The sequence below is a fragment of the Astyanax mexicanus genome, chromosome 16 (genome assembly GCF_023375975.1).
Source record: "Astyanax mexicanus isolate ESR-SI-001 chromosome 16, AstMex3_surface, whole genome shotgun sequence".
Taxonomy (NCBI): domain Eukaryota; kingdom Metazoa; phylum Chordata; class Actinopteri; order Characiformes; family Acestrorhamphidae; genus Astyanax; species Astyanax mexicanus.
Window position 1 is genome coordinate 13,750,068 of NC_064423.1, and position 17,820 is coordinate 13,767,887.

At 35.9% G+C, this 17,820-nt stretch overlaps 2 protein-coding genes across 3 annotated transcripts; one reads left to right on the forward strand and one right to left on the reverse strand.

Annotated features, from left to right (window-relative positions):
- The first annotated feature begins 2,462 nt into the window (after positions 1 to 2,462).
- Positions 2,463 to 7,816, forward strand: cirbpb (cold inducible RNA binding protein b). 2 transcript variants are annotated; one of them, XM_007252622.4, is made up of 8 exons: positions 2,463 to 2,618; positions 4,010 to 4,109; positions 4,200 to 4,306; positions 4,401 to 4,515; positions 4,601 to 4,817; positions 4,938 to 4,996; positions 7,055 to 7,149; positions 7,648 to 7,816. In XM_007252622.4, the coding sequence occupies exons 1-7, from the start codon at positions 2,493 to 2,495 to the stop codon at positions 7,057 to 7,059; spliced, it is 729 nt and encodes a 242-aa protein (XP_007252684.4). In that variant the 5' UTR covers positions 2,463 to 2,492; the 3' UTR covers positions 7,060 to 7,149; positions 7,648 to 7,816. The 2 variants fall into 2 exon arrangements, with proteins under 2 accessions (XP_007252684.4, XP_007252683.4); XM_007252621.4 differs by lacking the exons at positions 7,055 to 7,149; positions 7,648 to 7,816 and adding an exon at positions 5,332 to 6,191.
- A 1,259-nt stretch (positions 7,817 to 9,075) lies between these two features.
- si:ch211-212d10.1 (mast cell protease 8) lies at positions 9,076 to 17,090 on the reverse strand. The gene is made up of 5 exons (XM_049465523.1): positions 16,937 to 17,090; positions 14,136 to 14,292; positions 10,749 to 10,875; positions 10,435 to 10,662; positions 9,076 to 9,333 (listed from the first exon to the last, which is right to left on the reverse strand). Exons 1-5 carry the CDS (start codon positions 16,989 to 16,991, stop codon positions 9,148 to 9,150), a joined length of 753 nt encoding a protein of 250 aa, XP_049321480.1. The 5' UTR covers positions 16,992 to 17,090; the 3' UTR covers positions 9,076 to 9,147.
- Between the last annotated feature and the right edge of the window lie 730 nt (positions 17,091 to 17,820).

Consider the following 17,820-nt stretch of genomic DNA (forward strand, 5'->3'; position numbering starts at 1 on the left):
TCCAAAAATTTTGGAAACAGAAAAAACTTTGTGTCTGAATATTTTTGGGAACCAAAAAAACTTTGAGTTCAAAAAATTTTGTGAACTAAATTTTTTTTTTTTTTTTGTGAACCAGAAAATTTTGTCTCAAAAATGTTTTGTGAACCGGACAAAATTTGGGCCCAAAAATGTTGCCAACTTTTTTCTGAATTTAGGCAGAAAAAGTAAAAAAAAAAAAAATTATGTTACAAAAACAGATCACTTTCTATTCATTATTTGTGTTTATTTTTGTTGGATTTGGATTGGGTGTGTTGAAATGCCCTTAGTGTTGAGTTTGTGAGTAAAATAAGTTGTGTGTTGCCCTGTGAAAGATGGAATGCCTCTTAATTACTATTTATGAACCTGTTTTAACATTTTGCAAACAAATATAAATGTATGTCATGTGTTTTATTTTGTAATTGGCAGTAAATGACTAGATATTGTGCTGTAATGTAAACACATGTTATAATTTTCATAATTTTCCTTTGAGAGCAGTGAGTTGCCTGTAAGGTGAACTAGTCCATTTGTGAGTAATAGGTCTGGCAGCATTTTATTCATGGTTTTGGTAAATAAAATGAAACACAGTTAGTTGACATAATTGTCATTTTATCAGTTGAACTCTGGAGTGGAACTTTGAGTAAAATTATTTTTCTATAATATGCATTGATTTAAAGTACAATAATTATGAATAAAAACAGAGTCTTTATATTCTGCACACCTCTCATCATACTGTATTTGAAATTAAATAAAAATGTCAGGTTAAAGTGGAAATATCAGCTTCAGTATAAGCTTTTAATTCAATTTGCATCTGTAAATAGTGAAGCATATAGAAACACTTATTCTCAGACAGAACCCACCCCCCTTTTACAGAGCCAAGCAAGTGGGCTATCGACTGCTCTATTGTTTGTTGACCAGCTGTGTGCCATTGTTCCAGCTGAGAGCGAACAAAGGCCTAAATATGGCATTTACATCTGAAAATTGCAGCTGATGTGTCTCTGCATGAATATCAAAGACGTGTGATGAATGTCATGAAGTCTCTGCATGAGTCTGAAGATCAGGAGAAATCAACTTGGTTTGGAGCTCTGACTGTGATAATAAAAGACATTGCTAAGCTTAGTGATAGTAAACTTCCTTGATTTAAAAAAAAACAACTGTAGAGCTCTAAATATATATATTTTATATCCAACAAACCTATGAGACCACGCTGTTCACGTTGTTTTTATAATGAATATATTAGATGTTGCAGGGATGGCTATGCCAGAACACGGATACAATTTATCAAAATATGTTGCCTTCTACCTACTCAGGAATACTCCTGCTTTCAATTTAAAATAATTGTAGAAAAAGAACATATCGCAACTACAATGAAATCTGTAAGAAATAACATGATTCTTAGTTTTTTCCTCATTATTAGCTGGAATTGATAAATAATAATAAATGAAATGAAGCTACAAATTCCATTAAAACATATTTTTCTATGCAATACAATAAATGTAAAGAAACACTGTTTTTTTTTTTTTTTTTGCATGTTGCATACTGCTGCTTTAATGGTGACATCGGTGGGAAAAAACAGCTTCGCTATTAACTATGTAGAAAGTGTAATCCAAAGGATTTTACCAACTTTCCAAAATATACTGCATTTTACACAGCATTCCCACTTTGGAACTAGGGTTGTCTAAAAAAGCATTTATTAATGCCAGTGAATCCAAAATTAGGTTTTTATAATATATATCCAGAAATCCAGAATTCAAATGAGGATTTAATCAATTGTTTTACATGATTTCTATATAAAATATTTGTATTTAGATATAAACTCACTCAGAATGTGGTTTGATATGAATTTTTTCTTAATCTACCCAACTCTGATTTATTTATTTTTTCTTTAGTTTATTATAGATTTATTGTTAGTAATGGTAATTACACAGGTTCTTCCAGCAACCATAAAGTTAATGTATGAAACTAAGTTTTTATTTTCTGATTTTTTTTCTGATTGTAAATAGCAACGTCTTAAATACCGTATGTGTGTTTCTTATAGTTTATACTGTATATAAGCAGTGTGTGTGTGGATATTTTGTTAGATTAGAATCTGTATCTATTTTTATAACTTTCTTTTCATATCTATTTTTTAAAGGGACTTTACAGCTGAAATTGTCACTTACTTTCTCACTTTACTCTGAGCTAATGCTCTGTTGTGAAATATTAAAGTTTTTTTATTTGATTAAACATAGAAATGAAGCTGTAAATTGTTAGATAAACTATATACGATAAACTCAATTACAAGTGAAGGAAGTATTTGTTTTTATACGATTTTATACTTTATTACTTCTTTTATAGAACTTTTATGTGAAAAGTAACAAAACAAGCTGCTGTAAGTCTCTCATTGCTCCCCTAACACAGCAGATGGCGCCATACATCAAGCCCCTCCTCCTTCGTGAATATTTGATGATTGTACGCACCATTCACGCGCTGGTGGGATGAATATTAATGAGCCCCACAAGCTCTTATACCGACTCCATTTTACAGACGGTCTCATTCTCCCACTCCCAGCAGCTCCGCCTGTTCACACCGAGTCGAGGACCGGAAAAAGAAACACACGCAAGGTAACGTTAACGTGTTTAAAGGTATTTATTAACGTATTTGTTGAGGGTCTGGATGTTAAATTAATTGCGTTAGGTTAATTTAGGCAGCGCGTGGTCTTTTTGTACCTGACGCGCCTTTTTCTTCTTTTGTTTAGCTAACGTGGCTCATCTAGCATGGTGTCTTTTTTTTTTTTTATTTTATTGCCATTCTTCAGGCATTCTGTACCAAACATTGGGGTTTTATAAATGCAGAGACACATTACATATCTTTTAGCCTTTCTTTCATACGGTAAATTGGAGCGAAAACGGTGAAATGTTGGTATTGTGACTGTGAATGAAGAAATGGGCCCTATTATCTCTTTCTGCGCCACTGCTAAGCTAACTAGCCTAGCTAGCGTTAGCTATTAGGCTAACTCGCTAGCTGGACTCTGTAGCTCAGCTAGGCTGAAGCTAACTGCGCAACCCTCAAATATACATTTTATACGGGTTTCATTCTTACAGAAAACATTGGGAGATGTGTGGTTAACGTAACGTTACTTTAGCAAGCTAACGCTAACTGCTTATCTATCTAGGTTAGCTAACTAGCTAGCTAGCTCCCAGCATTAGCTTAGCTTAGCTGCAGCATGGCTCTCCCTTTGTTCCTGAAGGCGGTGAGCCACAGAACCACTGACCTACATTTTTTAATGTGGCCAGAAGTATCAAGACACGCATCACTCGTTCTCCCTGTACGTAGTAACGATATTTTAAAGGACACGGGTCAATGTTTGCGGGATTTATACAGCGCTATCGTCGTTGGTTAACTAAATCAACTAATGTCATTTTTTCGTAAGTGTGTTTTTGCAATGTTTTTTTATGGGAATGAAATGAAGGCCATGTGTCTTCTCAAAATGGCTGCGGCAGTCTTTGCTAACGAAAGCCGATCTGGGCTGATTTTAGCATAGCGAATTATTTATTTATGAGCTTGTGAACGTGCAGTACAAAATTTATTTGACTTTTTTAATTAAAGTGGACCTGCCATTAACCTATAAACATGCTCATAGTTGGTAGTTATTCTTAATGGTTAAATAATTTTGTTCAACTTTAGTTGAGCAGAAGTGTGAACACAATTACTTTAACTTAATTTAATTAGATATCTTCTGCTTAAAGACCAAGGAAATTGTCTTGCCTGAAATACACTACACTTTCTCCAATGTGGCTTTATTTTATTTATTAATTTTTTTAAAGTAACAACTTTAGTTTCAGTAAATTGGTCTTTCCAACACATGGTCCTTGAGGTAGGTGTGCTCCAGGACAATGGTTGTGAAACTGGTTTTGAAACTAGTTTTGCATTAAGCTACTGCTAATATTGATACCACATGCCTTCTGTTTGTGCTCATTTTCTGTAAACTGATGATTGTTTCTTTTTGTCTTAGATGTCTGACGAAGGAAAGCTTTTCATTGGTGGACTCAGCTATGACACCACTGAGCAGTCCCTAGAGGATGCTTTCTCTAAGTATGGAACCATTGCCAAAGGTAGGTTTATGTGAAAGTTTTTTTTTTTTTTTAAGAAACTCTGCATAACTATTACATTTGTTTTATAATGTTTTTTTTAATCTATTTTAGTTGATGTAATCAGAGATCGTGAGACAGACCGGTCCAGGGGCTTTGGCTTTGTCACATTTGAAAATCCCGATGATGCCAAGGATGCGATGGTTGCTATGAATGGAAAGGTAAAGAGTCCTTTAAACTGATTATGCTTTTTTTTTTTTTTTTTCCTGCTGATTTCTGACTTTTTTTTTTGTTTTGTTTTTGTTCCCAATGTAGTCTATTGATGGCCGAATGATTCGTGTGGATGAAGCTGGTAAATCTGGTGGCCGATCTGGTGGGTTCAGAGGTTCTGGTGGCGGCAGAGGATTTTTCAGAGGTGGCAGAGGAAGAGGTCAGTTTTGTAGAAACAGAAATTCTCACAAAGTTCCTTAATTTATCAGATTATGTTGCTTAATGGCTTGGTTGTTTCACTTCAGGTGGTGGAGGATATGGAGGAGACAGGGGCTATGGGGGTGGTGACCGTGGGTATGGAGGTGGTGATAGAAGCTACGGCGGAGACCGTAGTTATAGTGGAGGAGACCGGAGCTACAGCAGTGGTGACAGGAGCTATGGTAGCGGTGGAGGTGGTGGCGGCTACTTCAACAGGAGTGGTGGTGGCTACTCCGGTGGTGGCGGTGGATACAGAGACAACAGGTAAATGAAGCGTAAGCCTTGTTTTTATTTATTTTAAGTGAATAATCATTATTTATTGGAATTGTAAGAGCTAGCTTGCACTTTTTGTCCACCTGGTAATTGTTGTCATTGTCATTCCAGGAACCAGGGTGGTTATGAACGTTCAGGAGGCTCCTACAGAGACAGCTATGACAGTTATGGTACGTACTAAATTTTTTACTGCTTAAACATGAATTCTATAATTGCAATGAAGGGGTTGAAGAGTCTGTTCTGTCCTGGTTTATGTACAGATCCAATGACTTAACAGATCTACTGAGACTTAATCATTTGTGAAAAATGGCATCGCCTTATACTAGCTACTTCTGCACCCTGGAAAGATCCACTTTCCAGTGTACTTTCAAATGGGGTGTACTGTATGTGCTAGTGACTTGTCATTTAGTTATCTATGATTCTTGAAATGATCAATTCATTGTATGGAAAATGAAGATGTCAGAATTCTCCAGTGCCTTTACTCTTGCCTACTTCTTGTCCTCAGCTACGCACGAGTAAAAAAAATCCTGATTCCAAGATCATCCCTTCGCTGGCTGTATTTAAAAGATGTGCTCTTCGAAGAATCTTTTGATTTTCACATTAAGTGTCTACTATTCTCTTAAAACACATTGATAGCATTTTGCAGTCCTTTTTTTAATTTTTATTTTTGTGTTCAATCCTGCCTTCTCTTTTGAGAGGAGGACTTCTTTATATTTAATTACTGTAAACATTAAAAGCCAATTTAAAGTATATGTACTGACAGTTGTCCCATAAGGAGGATAATGGGTTTTATTTCATTTTTTTGTAATTGTAATGAAGCCTCACTGTTTTGAACCATGTTTGAAATCTCTGACCAGTTCAGCACAGCCTGATAGCTTCTAAAGCCAATTGATGCAAAACTTTGGACCAACCTAGAGTGCATGTAGCTTTGAAAAAGACCGGTGTCCTCAAAGCAGGTTCTTGCCTGGAATTCTCTGCCTCTAAAATTCAACCATAATCCCATTCCCAAAAGAAGCTTGCCAAGCTGTGATGTGCTCTTTGGGTGGCTTTCATCCTTGGTGTTGCTGAAGTCCTGTAAACGTTCAGTGTCCAAAGAGTGAACTACTTTAATGGGTGATTGCTCACTTAGTGCACGAAATTGATCTGCTAGTGGTGACCCGAGGTACTTTACTCTTTGACGTTTGAATGAAGTAATACTTTTTGATCGTAACTTAAAATTTACACGTAAAACTCAGTCTCTTAATGTCAAGATTTTGTTCCTTCTGGGAAATGTGCTCTGTTCTGTGTACCAACACCTGCTATTTTTTTGTTCCTTTTTGTAAAAAAATTTGGCTTCATGAAGCCCATTAAACAAGTTCCTGAAAATGCTTCGACTTTATTGTGCTCAAAAATGTTTTGAACAGCCTTAAGCCTTTTATTGATGCTTGAAACTGGAGTAAAGACAAGAAGTTTTAAGTATTTATAAATGGGTGGATAAACAACTTTTTTTAGCGGGAGTGGGGTGGGATAATTTTAAGGTAAAGTTAATAGGGTAATTTTTAACAAGTGATGTTATCTGGGTTTCTACAGATTAGGTTGGGCTTGCTAATTTAATGACTTGTAGCCAGTGCTGTATAATGCTTTACTGCATGTAAGAGTTCTCTGCTAGCAATTTTGGAAAGTCCTCAATGCCCTTGGAGAATGAAGTGTTGTGCCTACCGACTCGAGTCCTCTGAGATGAAAGCTGCTCTCTTGGCTAGGGCAATTGTGGAGATAGGCCTGTTATGTGAGGTAAAAACTTTTGCTCTCCTGTACGCATCCTTCCAACAGTTTCATTATTGTCCATCATATTTCCTCAAATGTTCCTTCCTTTCAAAATGTGCTAAATATCTAAACTGTGACTCTGGTCAGTATTGTGACCTTTCAAAAAAGTGCTTCTTGGAATTTTCCTGTTCCAGGGTTTTTATTATTCATAAAGTTTCTATATTTTGGACCTTGATCTTCCCCCATTTTATGAACATCTGAGTTCTTACTGTGCCTACCATCCAATGAAAAACACTCCTCATAATGCCTCACTGCCATTTAAGGCACTGATGCTTACACTGAAATCTGACAAAGCCCTTATCCTTAAGAACCACATCTTTCTGAATTGTCCTGTTAGTTGGCTGTAAATGTTGATTGTTGCATGCTGCTAATTGCAACCAGCTGTTTGAATTATGTCATTTATTAATCTGTTGCTTATTCTTCAGGTTGAAAGCTGCTTGATGTGGAAGCTGAGATGAGCCAGTGTCTACGTGGTTACTGTTTGTGACTTGATGGATGACATCCCTTAAATCTTAAAGAGGTATGCATGGTGTTCTCTGGAAAAGTGGTCCAATGATCATTATGCTCACCATACAATCAATTAGACATCAATTAAAACTTAATGTGAAAGTTCTGTTGCTTTTTATTTTTTTTGCGGTTGGCCTGGTCTGTTTCATACAGCACTGAGTAATGCTAGCCACTGAATGCAGTCAGAACCTCACAGTAAATCCTTCCCTTGACTTAAGCCCATTCATTGTTTCCTCTAATGTCCCAATACTTGCACAATCAAGTGTATTGCTGAAAGCTGTCCCTTCCGACTCTGAAGAGGGTGCTGTAGATGATTTTACAGAAACAAAGAATGTCTTGGAGGAAACAACATGCAAAATAACACTGCTTAACATGCACCGTTTGCAAAACTTAAAACCCTGGCATTGGTCTTGTAGTGTAAAGTGAATCAGATCAGAATAATGTTTGCAATAGTCAGCTCTACTGCTTTTAGGGTGAGAAAAATAAACATTTTTTTTTCCCTTTGTTTTAGGGTTATGCTGAATTCCCTGCAGAGCTGAACAGCGGTGTCGTGGTGAGGGAATTGAGAAGAGGCAATCATGACTGATATGCTTGACCTCTTTAACTGTAGCTGTGGTTTGACCACAATGTTTTAAAATGCTTCTCAAATAAATTTATCTAATAAACAAGTTAACAATGTGTTTCTATGCCTTTTCATTTCTTGCAGAATTTAAGCCTAATGAATTTTTTATCGGTTAATCAAAGCAGGAGTTTTGTGACAAAGGTGAACAAGTAATGAGCAGGAGGGGCCCCTGGGTGTGCATGCATTCATACATATAATGCACCAAACAATCTTAAAATAGGCGTGTACAAATCTGATTGGGTGATGTGATTCCTGGTCCACATGCTATACCGGTGTGAACATTTGTAATAGAATATGTATGAATAGCACAACCTGTGTACTTTTCAAAAACACCAAGAAACACAAACCATTCATTCTTTTGCAGATACTAAATTGGTGGTTCACTTCTACTGACCATAACAAATGCTATCATAAAGTCCAAAGAAATGCTTTAAATACTTAATTTTTTTTTTGAGACATAGCTATACTACCAACAATGCCTTTTATGAACAATATTTTGAATAAGACATACAAAAGGTAAAATTAATTATTCCAAGATTTTTGTTTTTGTTTATTTTATTTCTTAAAAGAAGACACCTGTAACTTGGATGATAGCTTTGCACACCTTGGCTGGCTTTTCTCAGTCTGCTGTGAGATAGTCACCTGGTATGTCTTTTTCAGTTAACAGCTGTGCTGAACTTTAATCAAGAGTTAATTACTTGAGTTTCTTAGTGTGTTAGAGTTGGTATATGGTTATCTGATCTTCTAATCCAAATCATGGCAAAAACTACTCAACTATATAGGTCAATCCAAAAAAAAATCAAGGAAAAAATATTAAATGCAGTTGCAAAAACCATTTGAAACTGGCTCTCATTTTAAAAGTAATTTGTGAAACATTTGTTTTGAATCAGGTTCCAAATCAAGTTTTCATAAAGACTCAACTTATGCATGTTATTTGAATTCTTGTTGACTCATTTGCAGTGTTGCAGTCTGTGTTTATTATAGGGGCTCTGGTCTTTAAATGTGAGATCCCTCACAAAAAGTGATTGAAAGTTTTCAAAAAATGTAATAAATTGTGAACATGTCATTTACATTTTTTTTCTTAAAGTGGTTCAAATCAGTTTTAAAAACAAGCTTAGGTTTTTTTTTTGATACCCTTTGGCCTAATCCACACCTGGCTTCAATAGGTCAATGTTTATACCTACTCCAGAGAGCCTACTGTACTGTTAGTACTTCTGTACTGAGAGCAGAAAGACGTTCATTGCATACTTAGGGTCCTGATAGCTGCCACAAGGGGGCAGTATTGTCTAAGATTAAGAATCACACCAGATTCATAGATCATAATTCAGGTATTTTATTGAGAATCTTACCGTAAATTAACATTTCAGATCAAGTCAGAAAGCTTTAGTCTCAGCATTTAGAATGGAGATCAGCACGACCTCTGCCTTTAGGAGGTTTGTTCATAGTGGATTTAATCCAGGGAAGATGGTAGGTTATGCGAACATATCTTGACACAATTTCGTTGTTGAATGCATAATTACTGGACACAATTCCGTGTGCGACGTTTCCACAAACGAGTGGACCTCCGGAGTCACCCTGTGGAGGACAGTATGGTTTGTCAGGACACATGAAGAGGGACAGTATTAAATTCCTAACAGAATAGTTTGTTCACTTGGCGGCTGGTTTTGCAATGCATTGCTTATTGCTATCTATGCTGCCTTCAAATTCTTGGTTCCAAGTTCTGAGGTGATTTCTGCTGCTCTGAAGTGTTTTTTTTTTGTTCCCAACTCTTAAATGTGAATTTGTGTTGGTGTGATTCCTAAGAATGAGGTCCTGAACATATATCAATGATAAAATGTCTTAATTTCATGGATCTGTTGGCACACAAAATTTTCTTTTCTTGCTACTACGCTTTCGCAGATCTCCATTTTGATGGGACCTTTCTTACAATGCTCAACATGGTATCTGTGTACAGAAAGGGACCTTGTCTTTGACCAAAAGAGCCAATCAGCTTGCTAGTAACACCTTAATATCGTGGCACACTAAAGGAAAAAAATAGAAAGATTTGTACAAGCACAGTAGCCATAATAAGCAGAAAAAAGTCTATGCACTATTAAGCCAAATGCTACAAATAGTTGTGATCCACACACATATGCTGTTGAACGGTTTTTAGGTTTATAAGTACCCAGTCGCATTGCAAAGATGGCTGCAAAGTGAACTGACTTTCATATTCATATTCCATTGTGTGACCATTGTGTTTCCTCATTTGTAAAATTTCTCTGGCAGTTATCTCAGGTTATGGAGACCAGCCTCCTATTTCTGTGATAAATACTGGAACCTGAATGTCAAAATACCATTTCAAACCCATATTTTAAATCACTGATCAAATGTGACAGAAACATCCAAAAATAGTTTGTAGCATTTGGCTTTAAAAACACAAAAATGTGATTTTCTTGCTTTGTATGGCTACTGCACTTGTGCAGATCTCTAGAGCTTTACCCTCTAGCCTCCTCTGCCAGCAGTGTAACAGCAAGCTGATAGACCTTTTTGTTGGAGGGTGGGATTTTAACCATAAACGGGCGCCATGATGAGTTTTATGAGACCATGAGATCAGTTTCCTCATTAATACCGTCTCAGCGGGTACCACTTTAAACAATGAAAATTACATTAAAAAGAGGAAGTTGAGAATTCACTCACTTTTCCAGGCCCCGTTTTGCCCTCAGTGCAGATCATGTCCGGTGCAGTACAGTCATTGGCTTTAGAGAGGGTGACGTTGACCTCTTTCAGGACTTTTGATGAATTCCTTCCATTAAAGTCGATGCTTCCCCAGCCCATCACCGTGCATTTCTTTGGGATTTTTTCATTCTTACATGTCGGCAGGGCCACCGGTTTCACCGTGTCGCTGAACACTACTGGTTTGCAGAGCTAGAGGGAGTGCAAATAAAAATATTAATATGTACTTTAAGTGCAGAAAACATTAAAGTAATCATATTATCTTAGTCCCACCCTACCTTTAACAGCATGATGTCATTTTCATAGGTTTCGTTGTTGTATTTAGGATGGGGAATTGCACTTACAGACACGCTGTAGTTGATATGTATTTTTGACGTGTTATGAATTCCTAAGAAAGCCACAAGACTGTAGGGAAGAACAGCAGGAGATAATGTCAAGATAGTTATACTTTATTTTTACCTGTTTAGAGCTTTCCTCATTTTCTTGTTTGGATGCAGTCATATGAAAAAAATAGAACCCAATAAACTACAGTATAACTAGGATAAAGTGACTTAAGCACCTCATTGATATATTTAATTAGTCCATAAGTTTTTTTTCTTTTAAATTCTCACTAAAATAAAAAAAAAACCTCACTATATTCATTAGATTAATTTACTATTTACAGAGACTGCACCACAATGCATGTAATAAAAGTATTTAGCACTATAGTATGCTTGGTGCAATAACGCATTCTCACCCAAAAACATACAGACTGTCACTGTTAATAGAATACTAGCTTTAGATTTGCATGCAGAATTCATGTTGTTAAATAAAAAAAAAATTCAAATATTTCTCATATTTTTCAGGAGAAATCAGTTATTCTTTTGTTTTGTTTGTTTGTTTGTTTGTTAGGACAACTTATACATACAGAAAAAATAAAGGATTTCTCACAAAAGGGAGAAAATGTAAAAATATGACTTTTTGCTGGAAATCTAAACTCTAAATTACTCCCCTCAACTGAGAGATTGTGAACTTCCCAGATTGTGAAGGGACACATAAGAAACCATTTAGTAAATTCAAATGTGTTAAACAAACCAAAATACCCTGTGAAGCATTTAGCAGCTCTTATCAGGGGTTCAGTTAACTTGCAGGTTCTGAGGAACTCTACAAAGTCTACATAGGTCCACCTTAAACCCAAGGCTAATAATTTTGCTATTATTACTAATACAGAAACTGTTGTGAATCATGGAGTTCCACAGGGTTCAATTGTAAGGCCTATGAAACTGTAAAGAACTGAAGTGTAAGCTTACATACATGGTCTACCAGGTTAAACACTGAAAACAAACAACCCTGATGTAAAAACTACAGGTAAAATCGTTTTAGATCTACCAATCTGAAATGCTTTGCGTGCCATCACTAGAACATGCATCCCAGTTTGAGAAACACTGTCTTAGACATTCAGGAAGACAGCAAGACTGTTGACACACTGTTGAACAACTAAGCTGTGATTCCTAGCTGAATATTCTGCTAGTTTCTATGGTAAATTTACTTTTACTATTTGTAATATATATATATACAGTGTTGGGAAGTAACGGATTACATGTAACGGCGTTACGTAATCAGATTACAAATTATAAGTAACTGTAATCCGTTACAGTTACTGCTTCAGTAAGTGGTAATCAGATTACAGTTACTCTGCTAAAATAAAAGGGTTACATTGCGGTACTTTCCTATTTTTGCTCTTCCAATCCAACACTGACAAAACGCAAATAACATTTTGCGGTGAATACGCTCTGATATGACAGGGAAGGAGGGGCAGCGGCTCACAGCGGCTCCACGCTCACACAACGAGACGAAATTAACTGACATTTTGGTCAACGAATAAAAACGAGACGAAAATGTTTGGCAGGGACGAAATCCAATCAGAACTGATTTAGGTCTGTGAAAGGTAGGGACCAGTTAGGAAGAGATCCAATCACTGCTACTTTAGCGAAGGTGGAGTACCCGCCTCTCCTGCAGCAGCGCCGCGCGGAATTAAACTGTCGTTACGGAGCTCGACTGGAAGTTAACTCCACAGTGTTCAGCAGGGAGAGAGAGAGAGAGAGGGCCGATATATTTCTCTTTTGACGTCGCGAAAAACAAGATAACGTGTAAACCGCGTGGAGCGACTCCATTACCGGTAAAAACACCACTAATCTTTCAGCTTCTGCAGACCAGAGTCACACAGATCTCCATGCAGAGATCCGCGTTTTAATACTGATGTTATTTCATGAGCTGATGTGTTTAACTCAGCAGTGCACTAAAACACAGAAGTGATACAGAACCCTAACTCATTAAGATGTCTCACAGTGGGAAAGATATAGCTAGTGATAAATCAGCAGCAGGTCAGAAAGGAACTCAATAATATAACGAAAATAAAACAATAAAATAAGTGAATCTATGAACCCAAAAGTCTGTGTAAAGTTCCTTACAGCACTTTCTCATAAGTTTCTCACTTTAACTCATAAAGTCTCTCTGTACATCCTGAGAGCATCTCTACAGGACAGTGTGTGAATGTGTGTTCATTTATAGACTGTAGCTACAGTAGGTGTGCTGGGTTAGTGCTGGAGATAAAACTAGATCCTTTAAAAGTTTTTGCATCTACAGCTCTGTTTAAACTATAATTTAACTATTCAGATGTTTTATGACCTGATTTCTAGAGCAAAATTTTAAATGTAAAATATGTATAGTCACACACCTACAATAATAATAGTAATAATAATAATAATATACATTAAATCATATATAAATATATTTCACTTTCAAACATTAACAATATTACTCAAGTGGTTATTAAACGTTTCATTTCGTATAAGTGTATAGTTAATAATTCAAGGGAACTGATGAAAAAGCATTTACACCCTTTACATTTTAGTCGACTAAATTTACTGTAATTTTAGTAGACTATATTCTTATGACATTAAGTCGACTAAAACTAAAAACATTTCAGATGACTAAATTGTGACTAAAACTAAATACTATTTTCGTCACAAGACTATGACTAAGACTAAATCACAATTTGTTGTCAAAATTAACACTGGAGGCAAACCTGCAAATAGATAGCTTACGGTTGTTGTTACATTGTTTGGTTTTAAATGGTTTTATCATCAATTTATAGAAGTGTTTTATAAAATTGTTTGATGAAATGGTTTCATAAGTATTTTTATAGAGTGATTGAAAAGGCTGTTTTATTTGTTTATCTATTTGTTACATTCATTCAGGCTTAAAAAAATGACAATATTTAAAGTAATCCAAAGTAATCAGATTACGTTACTCACTTGAAGTAATGTAACTGATTACGTTACAAATTACATTTTGAGTGATGTAATCAGTAATCTGTAAGGGATTACATTTTAAAAGTAACCTTCCCAACACTGTATATATATATATATATATATGTTTTGTGTTCATGAACATGACATCAGTGTCATGGTTAAGCAGTAGACTTGTTGCAAAACTTGTAACAAGACTTTTAATTGGCTTTGGATTAATATTTAATTTCTACTATAGTCACAGTCCAGTTCCATAGTGCAGCTACACTGAGCCAGCACCATTTCTATAAAACGTTACAGCTGGACTGTGCCATGGCTATTCCCCCACTAGATGGGGCACATGACTGTTCATTTCCTGACAAATAATGAACTTACAATCCATTGCAGTGCGCTGCAGTTATCACGTAGTTCTCGCTCACCAGGAAGCCGTCACAGGTCTCTCCTTTTTTCCAGTCAAATATATAGACCATAAATGGGTGGCTATGTGGAACCGAGACATTTCCGCCAATAATCCCATGCCGCATGGAGCCCCCTGAGCAAACAGAGTGTAAACAGTCATTTTTCTGCACTTTTGAGTTACTACTGTCATATAAAAAATTACAACATTTTATGGCCATTAGAATATGGTATTTGTATGAATACTTAATAATAATGGTCAATAACAATATAATGCTATAGCAGCAAAAGCTAGGATATATTTTTGCTTATCCTAAATTACCAATTCAACAATGTGTAGATTGACAAAAATCAATAACAATTATTAAGCACTGTGTTTTATAAGAGGCGATAACAAGCTTCCCACGCTGCTCTATAAAAAGACTCTCGGAGGCTACTTTCTGACTTTTTGGGTAGTGTACCTCTTGGTGAGAGGACCAGGAGGCCTGTTAGCTCTCAACAATTTAGAGCCTTACCCAAGAGCTCTTATTGGTGTATAGCAGGGGTCACTAATAGGCGGATCGTGGCCCGGATCCGGACCCAGACCGATAAACGACTAAGAAGGATTTAATTTTGACAGCGTTTATTTAAAACGGCGGAACGTTTGTTGTCTTTACGGTTTACGTGCTTTACAGGCGCACTCTCTTTGCTCCCAAAACAACCCTACCTTAAAACTACGGCAACCCCCAGGGGACAAAAAGCATTGGCAACTTCCCTCATCAGTTTTACCCACAACAAAATTTAGTCTGATACAGTAATAATATTAAATAAAATAAACTGCTGTTTAAAAAAAAAAAGCTGATATTTTGGCCAAGTTCAGCAAACATTTTTTTTATATATTGTATGATTTGTCATTCATGTAATTATCATGACAGGCAGGCCTAAATCTGATATAAATAAAATCAATATAAATATAACATTTTTAAACAAAGTTAACATACAGATTCACATTAATAGACGTTCAGGGTGTTTCCATTTATTTTATGATAGGTTGATAATGTAATTATTGTGAGAGGTCTATTTAAAACAATAAATATTGTTGAAATATACTAGTATGTGTAATTTGTTTTGTCTTTCAGTTGTTGATGACATAAAACACTGACAGAATCTGAATCATACGACAAGTTAAAAATGGCGACGGTCCGGACCTCGGCCTGGCATATTTTTCTCTAACTGGACCGAACTGAATTCTAATAAAATGCCCCTGGTGTGTAGTGTTGGGCTTAGGCAGGGAATTAAACCGTAGCATGCCACTGTTAGTAGGTATGGTTACCCCCTTCTAGGGCTGCAACAATTAGTCGATAAGTCATAATCGACAATATTGACTATAAAACAAAGTCGGCACAGAATTTCACTGCCAACTCAATATTAATGTGTAATGGAGAGAAGTATGTCCTGATGTGGGAAAGCATGCAGGAAGAGTGATGAGCTCACACACTCGGTTGGGTCTTTCTGTGCTAAACATATTCTTAGCATTTCAATCATACATTTAATGTCTTCAGCCGTCTCAGGAGGAATAAAGAAAAGCATAGAGCTAGTTCACCATGAGCTGCCTGAGTAGGGTTGCCAGGTCTAGTAAAAATATCCGTCCCAAAATCTATCTAAGAAGCTAAAAATAGCCAAATATCTATGGTTGACATATACAACCAGAGGCGTGCAGACACAGACATCAGGTGTCTATGTCTGCAAGCTAAAGCACCACCGCCCTTTATCAACCAACAAGTGCCCTTTTGAAACATCGTTTGAAAAAAAAAAAAAAAAAAAAAAAATATATATATATATATATATATATATATATTATTATTATTATTATTATTATTATTAAGATTTTACTGAGGCCAGTTTGAAATGATCTTTTGAAAACCTGAGCGATTAAAAACGAGTGAACACAGAATACCCTGAAATCAGCTACTATGTATTTTATCAGTTGGTGGTGTGACATTTTTCCATTGAAAACTCACGTTTAGAGAATGTTACAAATAAAAGTCAAATTTCATTCAACATGTGCATGTAATTTTTTTATAATGAAGTGTTCCACGTGCACAAAAAAGTGCCCTTTTCCCCCCCTGAGCACATGCCCCCCAAAATGTCTGTGCACGCCACTGTTCACAACACAGTACGTTTCATTTTGAACATTTTGCAATGAAGAGCCATAATAAATATTTAAAATAGCAGAAAAAAATATTTTGCAACTCTGCCTGAGAACAGAGCAGTAACTCAATAATTAGGGTCCTAGAATTTCTTGAAAAAAATTACAACATACGGCCTGTGTGAACATCTTCTATAATTTCTTGTAGATATCTTTGTTATTTTTGGTTAATAAAGATACATCAACTTTAAAAAAAAAAAAAAAAAAGTCTTAAAAAATTGGTCTAGGGCCCTAAATATTTTGCAGTCAAGGTCCAGTGAAAAATGGACTGGATCATAACCCTCACCCTCAGTAGAAAGAACAAATGGAGGGCATGACAAAATAATTGTGACTAGTTGATTATTTTTTTGAAAAATAATCTGCAGATTAGTCAAGTACTAAAATAGTCATTAGTTGTAGCCACCTACCTCACCTGTAACATAGTACCAAAGTGTACAGAAAATACTGTAACATTTTTAAATGCATTTCTGTGGTAAAATCTTATTCATCCAGGAGTCTGATCTCTTCTGAAGGATGCTGAGACTATCTGGTATAAAGAGGTGTCGTGCACATCCTCTAGTGTTGATGTAAGTGTGAAAATGGTGTGATTTACCTGGCACAGTGTTCAGCAGGAGCACCAACGCGCCCAAGCACAGCAGCAAGCTCATGGCTCAAGATCAGCTCAGTCTCAGTCACCTCAGCCTGTGAGAAACCACCAAGCACTAGTGCGACTACTGCTTTCCTTTATATAGCCTTCTGAGGGACCCTAAGCAGGAAGACAAGACGATGTGCTTCACACTTCTGATGTGAACTCCTTTTTACTGTTTCTTTGCGTGCTTTTTGTGGGTTATTCTGCACGTAAAAATTATCTGTTGTTGATTAGATGAATAAAAGCCTGATAAGCCGATGTGGAGATGTGGGAGCATTACAGATGCTTAAAGTCTAATGAAACAAGTAGACATATGGCACATATTCTCTAAGAAAAGGGTAAAAATAGTTGGACCCCAAAGGAAGTGTTGGATTGTAGTGCTATTGGAAAGAATATAAATAATTATAATAATAAATATATATGAATATAAATTTGAATATAAAAATGTTTTTATTTTGAGGGGGCATATTTCCTAAGTTTGACAAATTGCTACAGTAGAATAACTGGATAAGTATGTCATTAATAATAGAAAGAATTGAAAGGCTTCTTAAGAATTTAATGGTGTCATTTGATAACAGTTTGATTCGTTTGTATTTATGTATTTGTCTGATTTATGCAAAACTGATTTTTTTTCCTAAGTTTGACTTCCCATTACTCTTAAATGTTAATATCATCTGACACATGTACCTTGAATACATGAGCATGATATTTGTAAAAATTGAATGGTGTAGTAACGCTTCATATTCCCTGGCCTATATACAAACAAATACGCAATTTTCCTACATTTGCCATCCCATTATTATTATTTTTTTTTACAATACTACTTTAAACATACACAATGAATACTA